Source organism: Puma concolor, chromosome C2, assembly GCF_028749965.1.
Source record: "Puma concolor isolate L17-30 chromosome C2, mPumCon1.1.hap2, whole genome shotgun sequence".
NCBI lineage: Eukaryota > Metazoa > Chordata > Mammalia > Carnivora > Felidae > Puma > Puma concolor.
Genome location: NC_141675.1, coordinates 141,684,408 through 141,699,617, shown reverse-complemented (window position 1 = coordinate 141,699,617; position 15,210 = coordinate 141,684,408). Strand labels below are relative to the sequence as shown.

Here is a 15,210-nt window from a genome sequence, read left to right as displayed (position 1 = left end):
CCGTCTGAGGGTCTGAGGGCTAAGCCTCCCCACCACTTGAGCTGCCCTCCCAGCAACAAAAGTTAATAATGAGGATTAGCAGGGAGAAAGGAGGCCAAGAAGACAGGAAAGTTAGATGTGTGGGTTGAGCACCGGCCTCAGCCTCGAATTTCTGACAGGGCTGTTTTAAACGTTTGGCTTTGGCCTTTGAAGAAGAGAGAAACTATTAAGTTGCCGGGTGTTCCCCTGACCTTGATGAATGCAGATGACAGGTGACAGCCAGTGTGAGGGTTGATGTGCTTCCTGGAGGACATAGAGCTCTGATATTCTAACAGTCGAGCAGCGTTTTTTTCTACACTCAGAAATACAGCAGCTTTGTGCTGGCTCTCTCCCTCAGCGAGACGTTTTGTTGTTGCGTTTTTGTTTTGTTTTCTTTTTAAATCCTGACGCTCTTTGAAATATCAGTTAAAAGGTGGCATAGAAACCAGAAGATGGCCCAAGTTCGAATGGCCTCATGCTACATACAGGCCGTTCCCTGGCAAGCAGATCTGGAGAGTGGTTGGAATCTCTTACTATCGGTGCTAATCTTTGATGATGACATTTTAGCTTACGAGTCCGGGGCTAATTACCCAATTGCCAATTAACGCACGGTGACCTCATTTGTTGACAACATAGCGGGTCAAAGGAAGAGGAAGGGATGGGAAAAACATCCATAATTATTCCCATAAGGACGGGGGTGCTGAACATCGACTTGCGCGGTGTCATCGGGGTGGGGTACCGACTTGGCGAGAGCTTGTTTGGTGGCTTTGTTCTAAGGGGAAGTGCCCAGACTTGTCACTAGAACAGGAGAACTTGCCCAGAATGCAGCAGCTCTGACGAGGCCACGTTAGGGGAATGTTCTGTGGATGGGGACTCGAGAAGCATGCACGTGACGGGCAGTCTGAGGGAGCTGCCCTGGGATTCGCTAAAGCAGTCATTCCAGTTCATTCTGGTGAGGTGGAGTCCTGTGCAGGGTCCCTGGCAGAGCCAGAGTGTTCCGGTCGTATTGAAACGGAACCAACATATAACGCCGTATTAGCGTTAAGCGCACAACATGATGATTCGATGTGTGTGTGTGTTGTGAAATGATTACCACGGTATGAACTGAGCTAACACCCATCACCAGACAGTTACAGTTTGTTTCCTTGTGATGAGAACTTTTAAGATCTACTCTTTTAGCAACTTTGAAATCTACAGCACAGTGTTACCAACTTACAGCCGCCATGCTATACACGTAGCTCCAGAACTTACTTATCTTATAATTGGAAGTTTGTATCTTTGGGCCACTGTCACCCGTTTTTCCCACCCCTGGCAACTGCTAATTCTCTGTATCTTTGAGTTTGTTTTTTTTTTTTTTTCAGATTCCACATACAAGTAAGATCACACGGTATTTGTCTTTCTTTGTCTGGCCTGTCTCACTTAGCAGAATGCCCTCACGGCCCATCCACGTCAACAAATGACAGTGGTTCCCTCTTCGTGGCTGTGTAATATTCCACTGAATAATAATCCATTCCTCCGTTGGTGGACACTAAGGTTTTTTCCATGGTGTGACTGTTGTAAATAATGCTGCATTGAACATGAGGAAGCAGATATCCTTTTGAGGTAGGGATTTCATTTCCTTCAGATAAATGCCCAGGAGTGGAATTGCTGGATTGTTTTAGTGTAGTCAGAAACTCCACACTGCTTTCCATAGTGATCGTACGAAAATTTCAGTCTAAATTTTATTAGCCAGTGTGGTTTAGTCCTATCAGGCTGCGTCCCTAGACCTGGTGTCTTAGCCTCCAGCACTCCTGCTCTCTGGTATTTTTACTTCTTTGGATTCAGGGATGGTGCTTCAAGAAGACAGGTGTGTGGGTTCAGAACCATGCCACCAGACGGACTGTCGGTAGGGAAAGATGTATAAAGAGCTGAATGTCACCTTGCAACAACACTCAGCTGTGGGGAACGGGCAGGCCGTATTCTCCTAAAATGATGGGGACCCCAGTTCCATCACGGGCAGAATAGACCACGTCCTTTTGAAGGAAAGGCCATCTTCTGCACAGCACATTCTAACATTTCGGTGGAAAACATGCTTCTCCATTCTGGTTAAATTTGTGTCCATTCTCTTTATCTTCCAATGGTCATGCAGAAGAGGAATTTTTAAAATAACAAAACTAAGCTTTCACTCAGCAAAGAGTTAAGTACTTTGGCCCATCTGTTCGGTGTGAGTGGTACAGCAGATAAGAACAGCCACTCCCCACCTTGTGGGACTAAGTCCACCTTGCTGGGTGTGAAGAGAGTCAATACCCCTGCACAGCTCTGTCCTAACCGTGATGTGGGGGTGGGGGTGGGCGTGGGCAGGTTTACAGCCCACCCGATCTTAGAGGGAAAGCACCAGATCAACACAGAGGATCTGTTTGCAAATCTTTAGCTGGACATACTTCCATAGTCTTAGTGCTCAGTTTAAAAAAAAATGCATGGATAGGGGCGCCTGGGTGGCTCGGTCGGTTGAGCGTTGAACTTCAGCTCAGGTCATGATCTCGCGGTCTGCGAGTTCGAGCCCCGCGTTGGGCTCTGTGATGACCGCTCAGAGCCTGGAGCCTGCTTTGGATTCTGTGTCTCCCTCCCTCTCTGCCCCAACCCCACTTGTGCTCTGTCTCTCTCTGTCAAAAATAAACATTAAAAAAAATTTTTTTAAATACATATATACATGTACAATCTGCAACAGCATATTCTTTCAATGTTTCCTTTTCTCCTGCGCCAAGTAGTGCCTTTGATATATGTAGATCATTTTAATTAAAAGATTCTCAGACCTCTCGTCATCATATTAAATTTAGTGAAAACAGGAACAAATTAAAATGAGCATGGCAAGATAATCAGTCTACATTTATTTGCTTCGCGGTCTACTTTGCTGACGATCCGTGATGCTCTTGGATTTTTTTTTTTCCAGCTTACCACCACACTTTCAAGTAAAACAGTTTTTGCACTGTGACCTTTTTATCCCTTGTTGGGCCAACAGGGAAGAAAAAAAAAAGATTTATTGTGCCGCATACATCCAGTTACTGTTAAGTTGGGGAAGAACCGCCGCGGAGCACTTTGCAAGCCGAGCCAGCTGGGCAAGGTTTGAAGCGCCACCTGGTGGCCGGACGGAGCATCTGTGTAACTGGTGGGCACAGGCGTGCTCTGAGATGGGAGAGGAGGGAGAAAAGAACACCCCGCTCTTTCTCCTTTACTGTTCAACGTGAGCGCTCCTGAAAGATTGATTTTCTTTTTTTTTTTTTTTATTCATTTTTCCTCGCCCTTGCTTTTCAGGTCGACGCTGCTGTGACCCCAGAGGAGCGCCACCTCTCCAAGATGCAGCAGAATGGATACGAAAATCCAACTTACAAGTTCTTTGAGCAGATGCAGAACTAGACCACCGCCACAGCAGCCTCTCGAGTTGGACAGCAGAAACCATTGCTTCACGACCCATCGGTGTTCATTTATAGAATAATGTGGAAAAGAAACAAACCCTCCCGTTTTCTTCTTTACTCATTATCGCCTTTTGACAGCCGTGCTGTAACACAAGTAGATGCCTGAACTTGAATTAATCCACAAATCAGTAATGTATTCTCTCTCTTTACATTTTGGTCTCTACATTATTAATGGGTTTCGTGTACTGTAAAGAATGTAGCTGTATCAAACCTAGTGCATGAATAGATTCTCTCCTGATTATTTATCACGTAGCCGCTTAGCCAGTTGAATATTATTCTTGTGGTTTGTGACCCAATTAAGTCCTACTTGAAATATGCTTTAAGAATCGATGGGGGATGCTTCATGTGAACGTGGGACTATAGCTGCTTCTCTTGCCTAAGTATTCTTTTCCTGATCACTATGCATTTTAAAGTTCGGCATTTTTAAGTATTCCAAATGATTTCGAGAATTTTTTTTTTCCATGATTGCATTTTACTGTACAGATTGCTGCTTCTGCTATATTTGTGATATAGGAATTACGAGGATACACATTTATTTCTTTGTGCCTGTTTTATGTGCACACATTAGGCATTGAGAATTGAAACTTTTTTGTCCATGTATCTTTGGATCTTTGATAAAGAAAAGAATCCCTGTTCATTGTAAGCACTTTTATGGGGGGGGAGGGGGGCGGGAGTGTTCTGCTGGCCTCAAATTACCAAGAATTCTCCCAAAAAATTTTCCGCAGGACGATTGTACAGAATCATTGCTTATGACCATGATAGCTTTCTACACTGTATTACATAAATAAATTAAATAAAATCACCCTGGGCAAGAGTTTTCTTTGAAGGATAACTATGGATGTTAAATATTCACAGTAATTGGGGGAGGGGGGAGCAGAAAGAGGCAGATTCAGTTTCTTTTAACCAGTCTAAAACATTTTATTTATGATAGCAAAAGAAAGTGAGAGGGGAAGGGGCAAAATCAGGGAATGGGGAAGTCCTGCCTGGACAAACCCTTTTAAGATTTGTCTTCAATTTGTATAAACTGGTGTTTTCATGTAAATAAATACATTCTTGGAGGAGCGCCATTGTGCTGGTGTGAATGATTCCATGGTAACCACCGTTTGACCATGTAGTCCTTAAAGCCTGGTGAGAAACCTTCTGACATAATCTGCTCTTGGACATCCAACAGATTTGTATCTTAAGTGCAAGGTATCTGAGTAGGAAACATGCATCTTCCAGTGCTAGTAAAATACCTCATTGATCTAATTCAGTTTTTAGCTTGGTCCAAAGTATGTTTGCTGCTGTATCTTGGTCCTCAAGTTGGTCTCTGTCGTAGTCTGTTCGGACCACCATAATAAAATACCGCAGACTAAACAACAGAAATTTACTTTTCGCAGTTCTGCAGATTGGAAGTCCCGGGGCAAGGTGCCAGCACGGCCGTGTGAGGACCCTCCGGGTTGCAGATTTCTCATTGTACAAGGTCACTGGTCCCATTTTAAGGATGCTCATGACCTTAGTCCCCTCCCAAAGGCCCCACCTCCTGGTAGGAGCACACTGGGCATTATAATTTCAACACAAGAATTGGGGGAGAGGGGACACACATTCAGACAGACCATAACAGTCCCAAATAAGAGCTGAAGAGAGAAGCTCCAGGGAGTAAAAACTAAGACAAGCTGATGGCTAGCTCTAAAGCAGATCTTCTGAATGCTGACACAACTGACATTTTGGAAGGAATCCTTCCTTGCTGGGAGTCTGTCCTGAGCACTGATGGATTTCTGGTCTGTACTCACGAGATGCCAGGAGCACTCCCCACGTGATAATCACAAATGTCTCCAGACATTGCCACGCGTCCCTTGGGGGGAACTAAATCGCCCCCATTTACGAACCACAGCTCTGTAGCTTTTTTTTTTCTTTTTTTTTTTTTTTGAGATAGCATTAGTGGGTGGGAGGCAGAGAGAGAGAGAGAAAGTCCCCAAGCAAACTCCACACTCAGCCCGGAGCCTGACACAGGGCTCAATCCCACCACCTGAGTCAAAATCGAGATTTGAGTGCTCAACCGAGCCACCCAGGCACCCCTGTAGCTATTTTAAAACAATGTCCTGGGCACATGATTTTTAGTTGGAGAGCCTGTCCCATCTGCTATCCCAAAGGTCTAAGAACACATTGATTGACCTGGTGTTTTTGCTGTGTTGTGCTTGGAACCAGGTAAGCACGTGCATCAACCTTCCCATTTGAGCTCTGGATTTAACCTTTTAAACCAAAACACGAAACACAGAATTTTAAATTCGTTTCCTCACGTCACTGTGCTCTAAGAACAGACTCCATTAAAACTCGCCCGAGTGAGGGCGCCTGGGTGGTTCAGTGAGATACATAAGTGTCCGACTCTTGATTTCAGCTCAGGTCGTGATCTCATGGTTCTTGAGTTCGAGCCCTGCGTCAGGATCTGTGCTGACAGCACGGAGCCTGCTTGAGATTCTCTCTACTTCTCTCTCTCTCTCTCTCTCTCTCTCTCTCTCTCTCAGAATAAGTAAATAAACATTAAAAAAAAAAAAAAAACTCGTCTGTGTCCTGTTCTCTTGTGAACAAAACAACTCTCCCCCTTATCCTGTTAAGGTCAAGTAGACGTGAAGGCTATATGAAGGTGTGTTAAGGTATGACCATTTGGGTATAAGCTGCAATTCCATTTTGCCTGGCTAGAAGGTGGCCAACGGGGGGGAAGTTAGTCCTAGTATGACGGTACATTTCTCATGACACTAATGAATTAAAACCGAACTTTCTCATAGGTATGGAATGTTATTCCCAGGCAGGCTTCATTCCCAATAACTGCAAGCTTTAGTTTTGATCATTTCAGAGCTAATGAGGAAATTTTTAAAGCAGAGAGAGAGAGCTTAGAGAGCTATATAGATCGAATTTATGAAAAGAAATGATACTGCCTTATAGTCTTGGTTCTCAGATTGAGGTATAATGAAAGGATTCTCCAGATGGTCTGGGGATTAATCAATAGGTAATTTATCCAGCCCAAAGATCAATGAGATCTTGGGGGGTGGCGGGGAGGGTTGCATGACCGACCTGATGGGTGAGGGATGGCCTCTCAACACGCTTTTCATTTGCATTTAGTTTATGATGAATAAAACTTGATATGCTCAAGGGCCATTTTGTATTTCTGAATTTTCTCTTTACATCTTTTTGTTTGGGGCTTGAAATCTATTTTGCCATCAGGATTGCAGTCCCTGCTGTCTTACTGTTTCCATTTGCCTGATAAATTTTTGTCCACCCTCTTTATTTTTAGCCTTGTCAATTGCTGCATTTTCAGGGCATGCCATGTACACAGCACAGAGCTGGGTTTTTGCTATACGCGCCAATTTGGAAGTCTTTTTGGTTTAATAGGCAAGTTAGACCCATTCGGTTTTATGATATGACTATGTTTGCTCTGAGTTCTGTCAACTGTTGTAGTTACTAAGTATTATATTTAATGTGTCTCTATGGAAGGAGGATTCTTACCCGCGTGTGTGTATGCGTGTGTGTGTGTGTGTGTGTGTGTGTGTGTGTGGTTTATAGGAAGCGTATTTTTATTCTAGTGGTTACTTTTTTACAAATGATTTTTGCAGTGCTCGTAAATCCCTTTTTTTCTTAACCTTTACTAGCTGTCTTTTCCAAATGATGTTCTTTGATCCCTTCCCACTGTCAACACAACAGTGAATGGTCTTACCCTACCCTCTCCCTTTTCTTTCCCTTCTCCCATTTTGCCAGTTGTTATTTGTTCTATTTATTCAGACATAAATGTTTATCTATTTTTCTTCAATCCTGATCCCACCCGATTTTAGTCTCTACAGTGGCATATGTGAAATGCTCTCCACCAGTCTTGTCCCCAGACATCTTTTGGTTGGATGAAGCTCACCCTTCTAATTAGAAACTGTTAGAATTCCTCAGCAAGAGTGGCTAAAATGAACAAATCAGGAGACTACAGATGCTGGCGAGGATGTGGAGAACCGGGAACCCTCTCGCACTGTTGGTGGGAATGCAAACTGGTGCAACCGCTCTGAAAAACAGTGCAAAGGTTCCTCAAAAAATTAAAAATAGATCTGCCGTGTGACCCAGAAATAGCACTGCTAGGAATTTACCCAAGGGATGCAGGAGTGCTGATGCATAGGGGCACTTGGACCCCAGTGTTCATAGCAGCCCTTTCAACAATAGCCAAATTATGGAAAGAGCCTAAATGTCCATCAACTGATGAATGGATAAAGAAGATGTGGTTTATATATACAATGGAATACTACTTGGCAATGAGAAAGATTGAAATGTGGCCATTTGCAGCAACGTGGATGCAACTGGAGGGTATTATGCTACGTGAAATAAGTCAGGCAAAGAAAGACAGATACCATATGTTTTCACTCATATGTGGATCCTGAGAAACTTAACAGAAGACCAGAGCGGGGGGGAAAGGGGGGGAAAAAAGTTACAGAGAGGGAGGGAGGCAAACCATAAGAGACTCTTAAATACTGAGAACAAACTGAGGGTTGATGGGGGGTGGGATGATCACTGGGTGTTGTATGGAAGCCAATTTGACAATAAATTATATTTTATAATAAAAAAAAAGAATTCCTCAGCAAGAGCATGTGTGAGGGGCACCTGGCTGGCTCAGCCAGTAGAGCATGTGACTCTTGATCTCAGGCTTATGAGTTCAAGCCCCTCTACACGTTGGGTGTAGAGGTTACTAAGAAATTAATTAATTAATTAAAATAAAAACACATGGACCGTATCTCTAGAGTCCTAACACATTCAAAACTGATCTTTACGACCTTGACACTTGAAAGGCAGCTTCTTTATCCTTCAGTGTCTAGAAAAATGCTGCTCTACTGTTTCTTTGCTTCGTAATGTTATTTTTGAGAAATCCGAGGCCGTCTACTTCCCTTTCCTTTGTTAAGTGTTTTCATTTTTTGCCTAGAGGCTCTGACAATTTTGTTCCTTTAAAGTCTAATAATTCAAAGTTGATTATACGGGGTCAGTTTTCCAGGTAACCCCCGGGACTCTTTCACTGTGTGGATTCAGTTCCTTGTTTCTGGGAACTTTTTCTTGGATTACAGTCTTAATTATTCTGTTCCATAATTTTATTTTCTTTTTCAGATATATCATTAGCACACACTTTGGGGCTCCTTTGCCTCACTTCCATTTCAACCTCTTTCTGATCCTTTTTATGTATTTGTTGTCTCATGTTCATTTCTCTTGGTTGTTTCCCTTCTTTTATTCGGTTCCCTTCATTAAGTTTTTATTTGAACCCATTCTCCCGCGGGCACCTCGTGACCTGTTCTTTATCACTGATACAGTTCTGTGATTTTCCTCCTCCGTCTTTCCTAAATTCGATCAGCTCTTGTTTCATTTCTTCCTGATTTTTTCTTGATCTCTCTACTTAGTTTTTCTATTTCTGATCCGGGGCGTTTTCCATCTTCCCAGATGCATGGTGCAGACTGTTTAATTGAATCTTGTGTTGCGTGTTTTCGGTTCGTATTCATGTCTGGGCAGGTGCCTGGTTTAGAGCACATTCTTCTGTCTGTCCTTTCATGGATGGCGTTGGGAGGGCAGGACGCGATGTGTCTTGTTCCTGCTTTCTGTAGGATCCTCCATTTCGCTCATTTCCTTCTTTCCCTTCATTGCCTGTCTCCCAGGAGCACCCCCTCTTCTCCATATTTCATTCTCCTGCAGATCCATGGCTTCTGCAAGTCACCCGCTCTGGTCCTGCACACTTTGAGACCCCTCTCTATAGCCAGGGAGATAACGCTACCAATCCCCCTCTCTGTTCGTTATTTTTGTATATGTTCTTTCACTTTCTCTGTTGAGGGTGGTTTTGCCTTTTTTCCCCCCTCAAACTCCCTTGCTTCCCTCAAGTCTTTCCCCAGGATTTCCAGACCTCTCTCTGCCCCACTCTGCACCCACCCATTGGTTCGGGGTGGCTGCAGCAAGCCAGCAGAGGACATGCTGTTGGCATTGATTTTGATTTGTTTCCTCTGCTTACTCACAATTGGAAGGTTGCAGTTTCTCTTCCTCTCAATAATGCTGAAGAGGGAGAGTCAACCAGCATTATGGGGAAATCTCCACAATAGTAGGTTTTAAAAGCTCCCCCAGGTGGGGGCACCTGGGTGGCTCTGTCGCTTAATCATCTTGGTTTCCGCTCAGGTCATGATTAGCGCGGAGCCCGTTTGGGATTTTTGCTCCTTCTCTCTCTGCTCCTCCCCCGCTCATGCTGTCTCTGGCTTTCTCAAGAATAAATAAACTTTAAAAAAAGTTAAAAAAAATTTTCCCCCAAGTGATTCCACTATGCAGTAGGATGGAGAACCACTTATTATATCACAACGTGCTTTTAATTTGTTTTACAGGTATTGCTTCAAAAATCCTTCGGCTTCCTGGCCGTGACTATCTGGCTTTCTTTCTACCTGCACCCTCCATGGAGTGCTGGTCTTCAGATCTGTGTTTCTCAAAAGCTCTTTCATGCTCTCGTATCAGAATTACCTGGAGGCCTTGCCAAAAGAATACAATTTCCTGGATCTCATCTTGGATCGACTTGGATAATCTCTGGACCCAGGACTCCTCATTTTGTATGATTTTTTTTTTATGTTTATTTGGTTTTGAGAGTCAGAGAGAGAGAGAGAGCAGGAGAGGGGCAGACAGAGAGGGAGAGAGAGAATCCCAAGCAAGCACCGGGCTGACAGCACAGAGCAATGCGGGGCTCCAACTTGCAAGCCGTGAGATCGTGACCTGAGCCAAAGTCTGATGTTTAACCGCCTGAGCCACCCAGGCGCCCAAGGACTCCTGATTTTGAATAAGCAATTCTCCCCATGATTATTCAAGCCACGGAAGGTCATAAGAATTGCAGCTTTAGGTGTTGGGGGACCCCAAGGCTCTGGCCTCAGTTTTCCCTTCTATACACTGTCTCTAAGTTACCACGGCCACACGGAAAGTATTAGTTATAACTCACATACAAAGCTTAAACGTCGATCTTTTCCCTGGGTTTCAGGCCCAGATGCCTATTTCTGCTTTAACAATATATGTCGTGATTATAAATGCTGTTCGTGCTAATTGTACGTAAGACAAAATGTAGGAAGAAAAAGGATTCACCCATAATCCCACCATCCAGACAGAAGTACCGTTAATACTTTTGCATATACACTATCAGTATTTTTAAATCACATGCATTTATCTCTCCATTCTCTCATATCTCGTAGCCTACATGCTGTTTTTCCATTTGCTTTAATATATGCATATTCTCATATCACCTAAAAATTTCTTAACTATTTTTTAAAAATGTTTACTATATTTATTTATTTTGAGAGAGAGAGAGAGAGATAAAGAACAAGATGGGAAGGGACAGAAGGGGAGGGGAGAGAGGATCCAAAGCAGGCTCTGTGCTGACAGCAGAGAGCCTGATGTGGGGCTCAAACTCACAAACCGTAAGATCATGACCTGAGCTGAAGCCCAATGCTTCTCCAGCTGAGCCACCCAGGCTCCCTTCTTCACTATTTTTAATGACCACATAAGGCTATCTAATCCACCTTCTTTGGGAAATTCTTCTGCTATGATTTTAAGCCAATCTCATCGACCACAAATCAATGTGTTCTTTAGTTTTTGCTTTTTAATAAAAGATAGTTTAACATCTGCTTCAAGACTGCACACCTGAGTCAGGCTCTGCCTCAGTCTCCCGCTTTGTAAAAATAAAATAATAATAGCTCTTCATTCGGTGGTCACGAGGATTAAATTTGTTAAAATATATGAAGTTTTCAGAAGTAAATGGTAGAGAAGCGTTAGCTACTCAGGAGAGTGTCAGAGAAGTAGAAGGGCGTTTGTACTTCTTATCCCTTTTTCAAAAAAGGAAGCCCCACCCTCATCAGTAATATAGGTGAGTGCCCTCTCTACCACAGGACTCAGGGGGACTTGGGTAATGTCACATATTGCCAAGTTGAAATGAAAAAAGAGAGACTAATTTTGGCTTCACTGTACACACCATTTTCCTATGAGGCTGGTCATCTAGGAATAATTCTCTTGTAGAAGATTCCTGAAAGGTCCCCGTGGCCATTCTCTTCTATTCCTTCTTTCCTACATGCAGATCTAAGGGCCCTACAGTAGTGTGATTTTCTATATATAGGAAAAATCAGAGCACAAATCACCATGTAATTCCCTTGCTTTGATTATATTTACATTTGCAGATCACATCAGAATATCCATTGGGGCTATTAAAGCAACAAAAGCTACGCCTCTTCAGGCAACAGGCTCTGAGGCTACCCAACAGGCAATGTCGCTCTCTCGCTCTCTCTCTTTTAATGTCTTATTTATTTTTGAGAGGTGGAGGCCAGAGAGGGGAAGACAGAGGATCCGAAGCAGGCTGTGCACTGACAGATGCGAGCCCAACGCGGGGCTCGAACTCACGAACGGTGAGATGATGACCTGAGCCCAAGCCAGACACTTAACCAACCGAGCTACCCAGGCACCCTGGCAATGTCTCATTTCTGACCTCGCGGTCTTTGAAAAGGTTTTAGAGTGATTTCCAGGGTTGATCATTTTAATTGTAAGTTGTCTGGGATAACAAAGTATTCTTGGATAACCTGCTTTACACACCTCAGAGCATACTATAATTTTTAACCACCCTAAATTTAGTTTTTTCTTTTTTTTTAAGTTTATTAATTTTGAGAGAGAGAGAAAGAGAGAGCGGGGGGGGGGAGGGGTCAGAGAGAGGGAGAGAAAGAATCCCAAGTGCGCAAGGAGCTTGATCCCACAACCACACGTATGAGCTGAGCCCATATCAAGAGTGAGCCGCTTCACGGACTGAGCCACCCAGGTGCCCCTAAACTTAGTTTTTCTTAGGCTGAACTCTGTTTCTCCAAACTAGGACTCTTTCTCAAACAGTCCTCCTCCGGTGTGTAAGGTGGCCACAGCGGCTTCATCTCGAGTCATTCGTTCACGTAACACTCTTATTGAATGTCTACTGTATACACTCAGACAATGCCAGTGATGGGGGATACAGTGGTTAAAAAAAACAAGCATGTGGTTCCACTCTCAAGACCTTACAAATCTCCAAGTAACCGTGACTAAACGGTGCTTATACACTAACAATTTTTATTTTGCCACAAATCTGCAATTTGAACAGGGCTTGATGGAGAAGGGTCGTGTCCCCATAGTATCAACTGGGGCAGCCCGACTAAAGCCTAGAGGATCTGTTTCCAAGATGGCACATTCACACGGCTGGCCGGTTGGTACAAGCCATCAGCCTGGGAGTTTGGCTGAAACCTCAGTGCCTCTAAACGTGTGCCTCTTCACGCGGCCGGGGCATTCTGATAGCGTGGTGGCAGAGTTCCAACGGTGAATGTCCCAAAAAGAGGGCAGAAGCTATATTGCCTTTTATGTCCTGGTCTCGGAATTTCCATGACATCACTTCTGTCATACCCAATTCATGGAGGTAGTCACGAGGACGTTCCCCAGGTGAAGGAGAGGGCACAGAGACCCTTATGTCTTGATGAAAACCATGTCAGAAAATAAAACCACAACATTAAGAAAAATATATATATTCCATTCAGATAAGTAGAGGTGACAGCCATTCCTCTTTCTTGATCTGCCTAGCATAATTGACTGGTGATGAAAGACAGTTTGGGGCACACAATGATGAATGATGTAGCTCAATTCCCTTGGGTAGGACAATTTCTTTTCACATTTCCCTTTTCGGACCTGTCCCCTGGACTTCAGATTCCCTGTTGCCTGCTGATATCTGCTTCTTTTTTTTTCTTTTTTCTTTTCTTTTCTTTTTTTTTTACTCTCAAGTTAGTTAACATACAGTGCAGTCTTGGCTTCAGGAGTAGAACCCAGTGGTTCATCACTTACATAAGACACCCGTGCTCATCCCAACAAGTGTCCTCCTTGATGCCCATCCCCCATTTAACCCATCCCTCCCATCCCCCTCCCCTCTAGCAACCCTCAGTTTGTGCTCCGGCTCTAATGGTTTGCCTCCCTCTCTGTTTTTATCTTATTTTTCCTTCCCTTCTCCTACGTTTATCTGTTTTGTTTCTCAGATCCCACACATGAGTGGAATCATGTGATATCTGTCTCTCTCTAACTTATTTTGCTTAGCATAATACATTCTAGTTCTATCCACGTTGTTGCAAATGGCAAGATTTCATCCTTTTTCATTACCGCGTAGTAGTCCACCGTATAGACATACCACATCTTCTTTACCCATTCTTCAGTCAATGGACATTTGGGTTTTCCATAATTTGGCTATTGTTGATAGTGCTGCTGTAAACATTGGGGTGCCTGTGCCCCTTTGAAACTGATATCCTCATCTGAATATTTCACAGACATCTCGTCCTTAACATGGTCAGCATCCAGCTCCAGATGTCTTCCTCCCCTTTTTGCCTTTCCGTTCTTTTTAAAAATTTTTTTTAATGTTTATTTATTTTTGACAGAAAGAGAGAGACAGCCAGAGCACGGGTGGGGGAGGGGCAGAGAGGGAGGGAGACACAGAATCCGAAGCAGGCTCCAGGCTCCGAGCTGTCAGCACAGAGCCCGACGCAGGGCTAGAACTCACAGACCGCGAGATCATGACCTGAGCCAGAGTCGGACACTCAACCCACTGAGCCACCCAGGCACCCCTGCCTTTCCCTTCTTATTAAACAACTCTGCTCTCCCAGTTGCTGGGACCAAAAACCACAGCCCACTGGTTATCCATTCACCTTATTCCTTTATCTTCTGTAGGTCTTTGACCCAATGTCATCATTTTGATGCTATTGTTCCTGACCATACTGGTTAAAACCAAACTCCCTCCCTGCCCCCGACCATTTCCTACACCCCTGCCCCCCATCATTTGTCTCCTTGGCCCCATTTTACTTCCATTTGCTCACGGTTCTCCTTTCATTACAATACAAACTCCACAAAGGCAAGACTTTGTTTCCATTTTGTTCACTAATGAATCCTTAGTGCCTAGAACAGCGGCGCACCCATGATTGCTCAATGAGTATTTGTTTGAATAAATGCATCAAATTGAGTTGTCACACTTGGACAATGAGCACAGAGAAAAGACTGAGAAGGGGGAAAACTGGGAGGAAAGGGAATGACTTACTCAAATATCTTAGAAAAACTGGAGAGAACCAACACAGCTCCATATCTTGTTTTGCGTTCTCAAGATCCGGTCACGGACTGAAGAGTCTTAAATACTCTTCACAGTGTGTAGGCTTTGCTAGTTTCAGTTTCCTATGGTAGTTTCCTCCATGTGGACATGGAGCAATGGCCTGGCAGGGGAAATAGGTTTCTGCTACGTTTCCGTGGCAAAGAAAAACCAGCTCTCAATTGCCCCCATCGTTTCTATTCATCTTTCCAAACCAGAGGGTTTTTATCTATGGCCAGCAGCCCTTTTACATCAAGGGACAGGGCTCCAACCATAAGAAAAGGTAAGCGGTTGTTTAATGAAAATTACACCTATTATTGAAGAATTGTACTTCAGCCTAAAAAATACGATCCAAGCTTTGGGGAATTGCACCATGAAATACAGATAGTTAATAGAACAGAGAAAAATGGCGAACTCAGAGAAATAAGCACCTCAGGAGTAGTCAACCAAAGGCAAGCGCCGTGTAGAATCTTTAATAAGCTTTAGGAATTGAAGAAGCAAAATTGAGAGGAAATGAGCCTAAGAGAGATGAGTTTCTGGAAGTTTCGATTTCAGTGTATGTTTATAATCACATGTCTGGCTCTCTCCTGGCTCCTTTTAAACTAAGGTATCCCTAAA

General features: G+C 43.7%; 1 protein-coding gene across 7 annotated transcripts in view; it reads left to right on the top strand.

Moving 5' to 3' along the window:
- The window catches only part of APP (amyloid beta precursor protein), a 271,815-nt gene extending 267,282 nt beyond the window's left edge, over positions 1–4,533 (top strand). For all 7 annotated transcript variants that reach the window (XM_086675790.1, XM_086675789.1, XM_086675788.1 and 4 more), the window contains one exon: positions 3,310–4,533. In XM_086675790.1, coding sequence (XP_086531916.1) covers positions 3,310–3,411 — 102 coding nt within the window. In that variant the 3' untranslated portion in view covers positions 3,412–4,533. The remainder of the gene's footprint in view (positions 1–3,309) is intronic.
- The last annotated feature ends 10,677 nt before the right edge of the window (positions 4,534–15,210 follow it).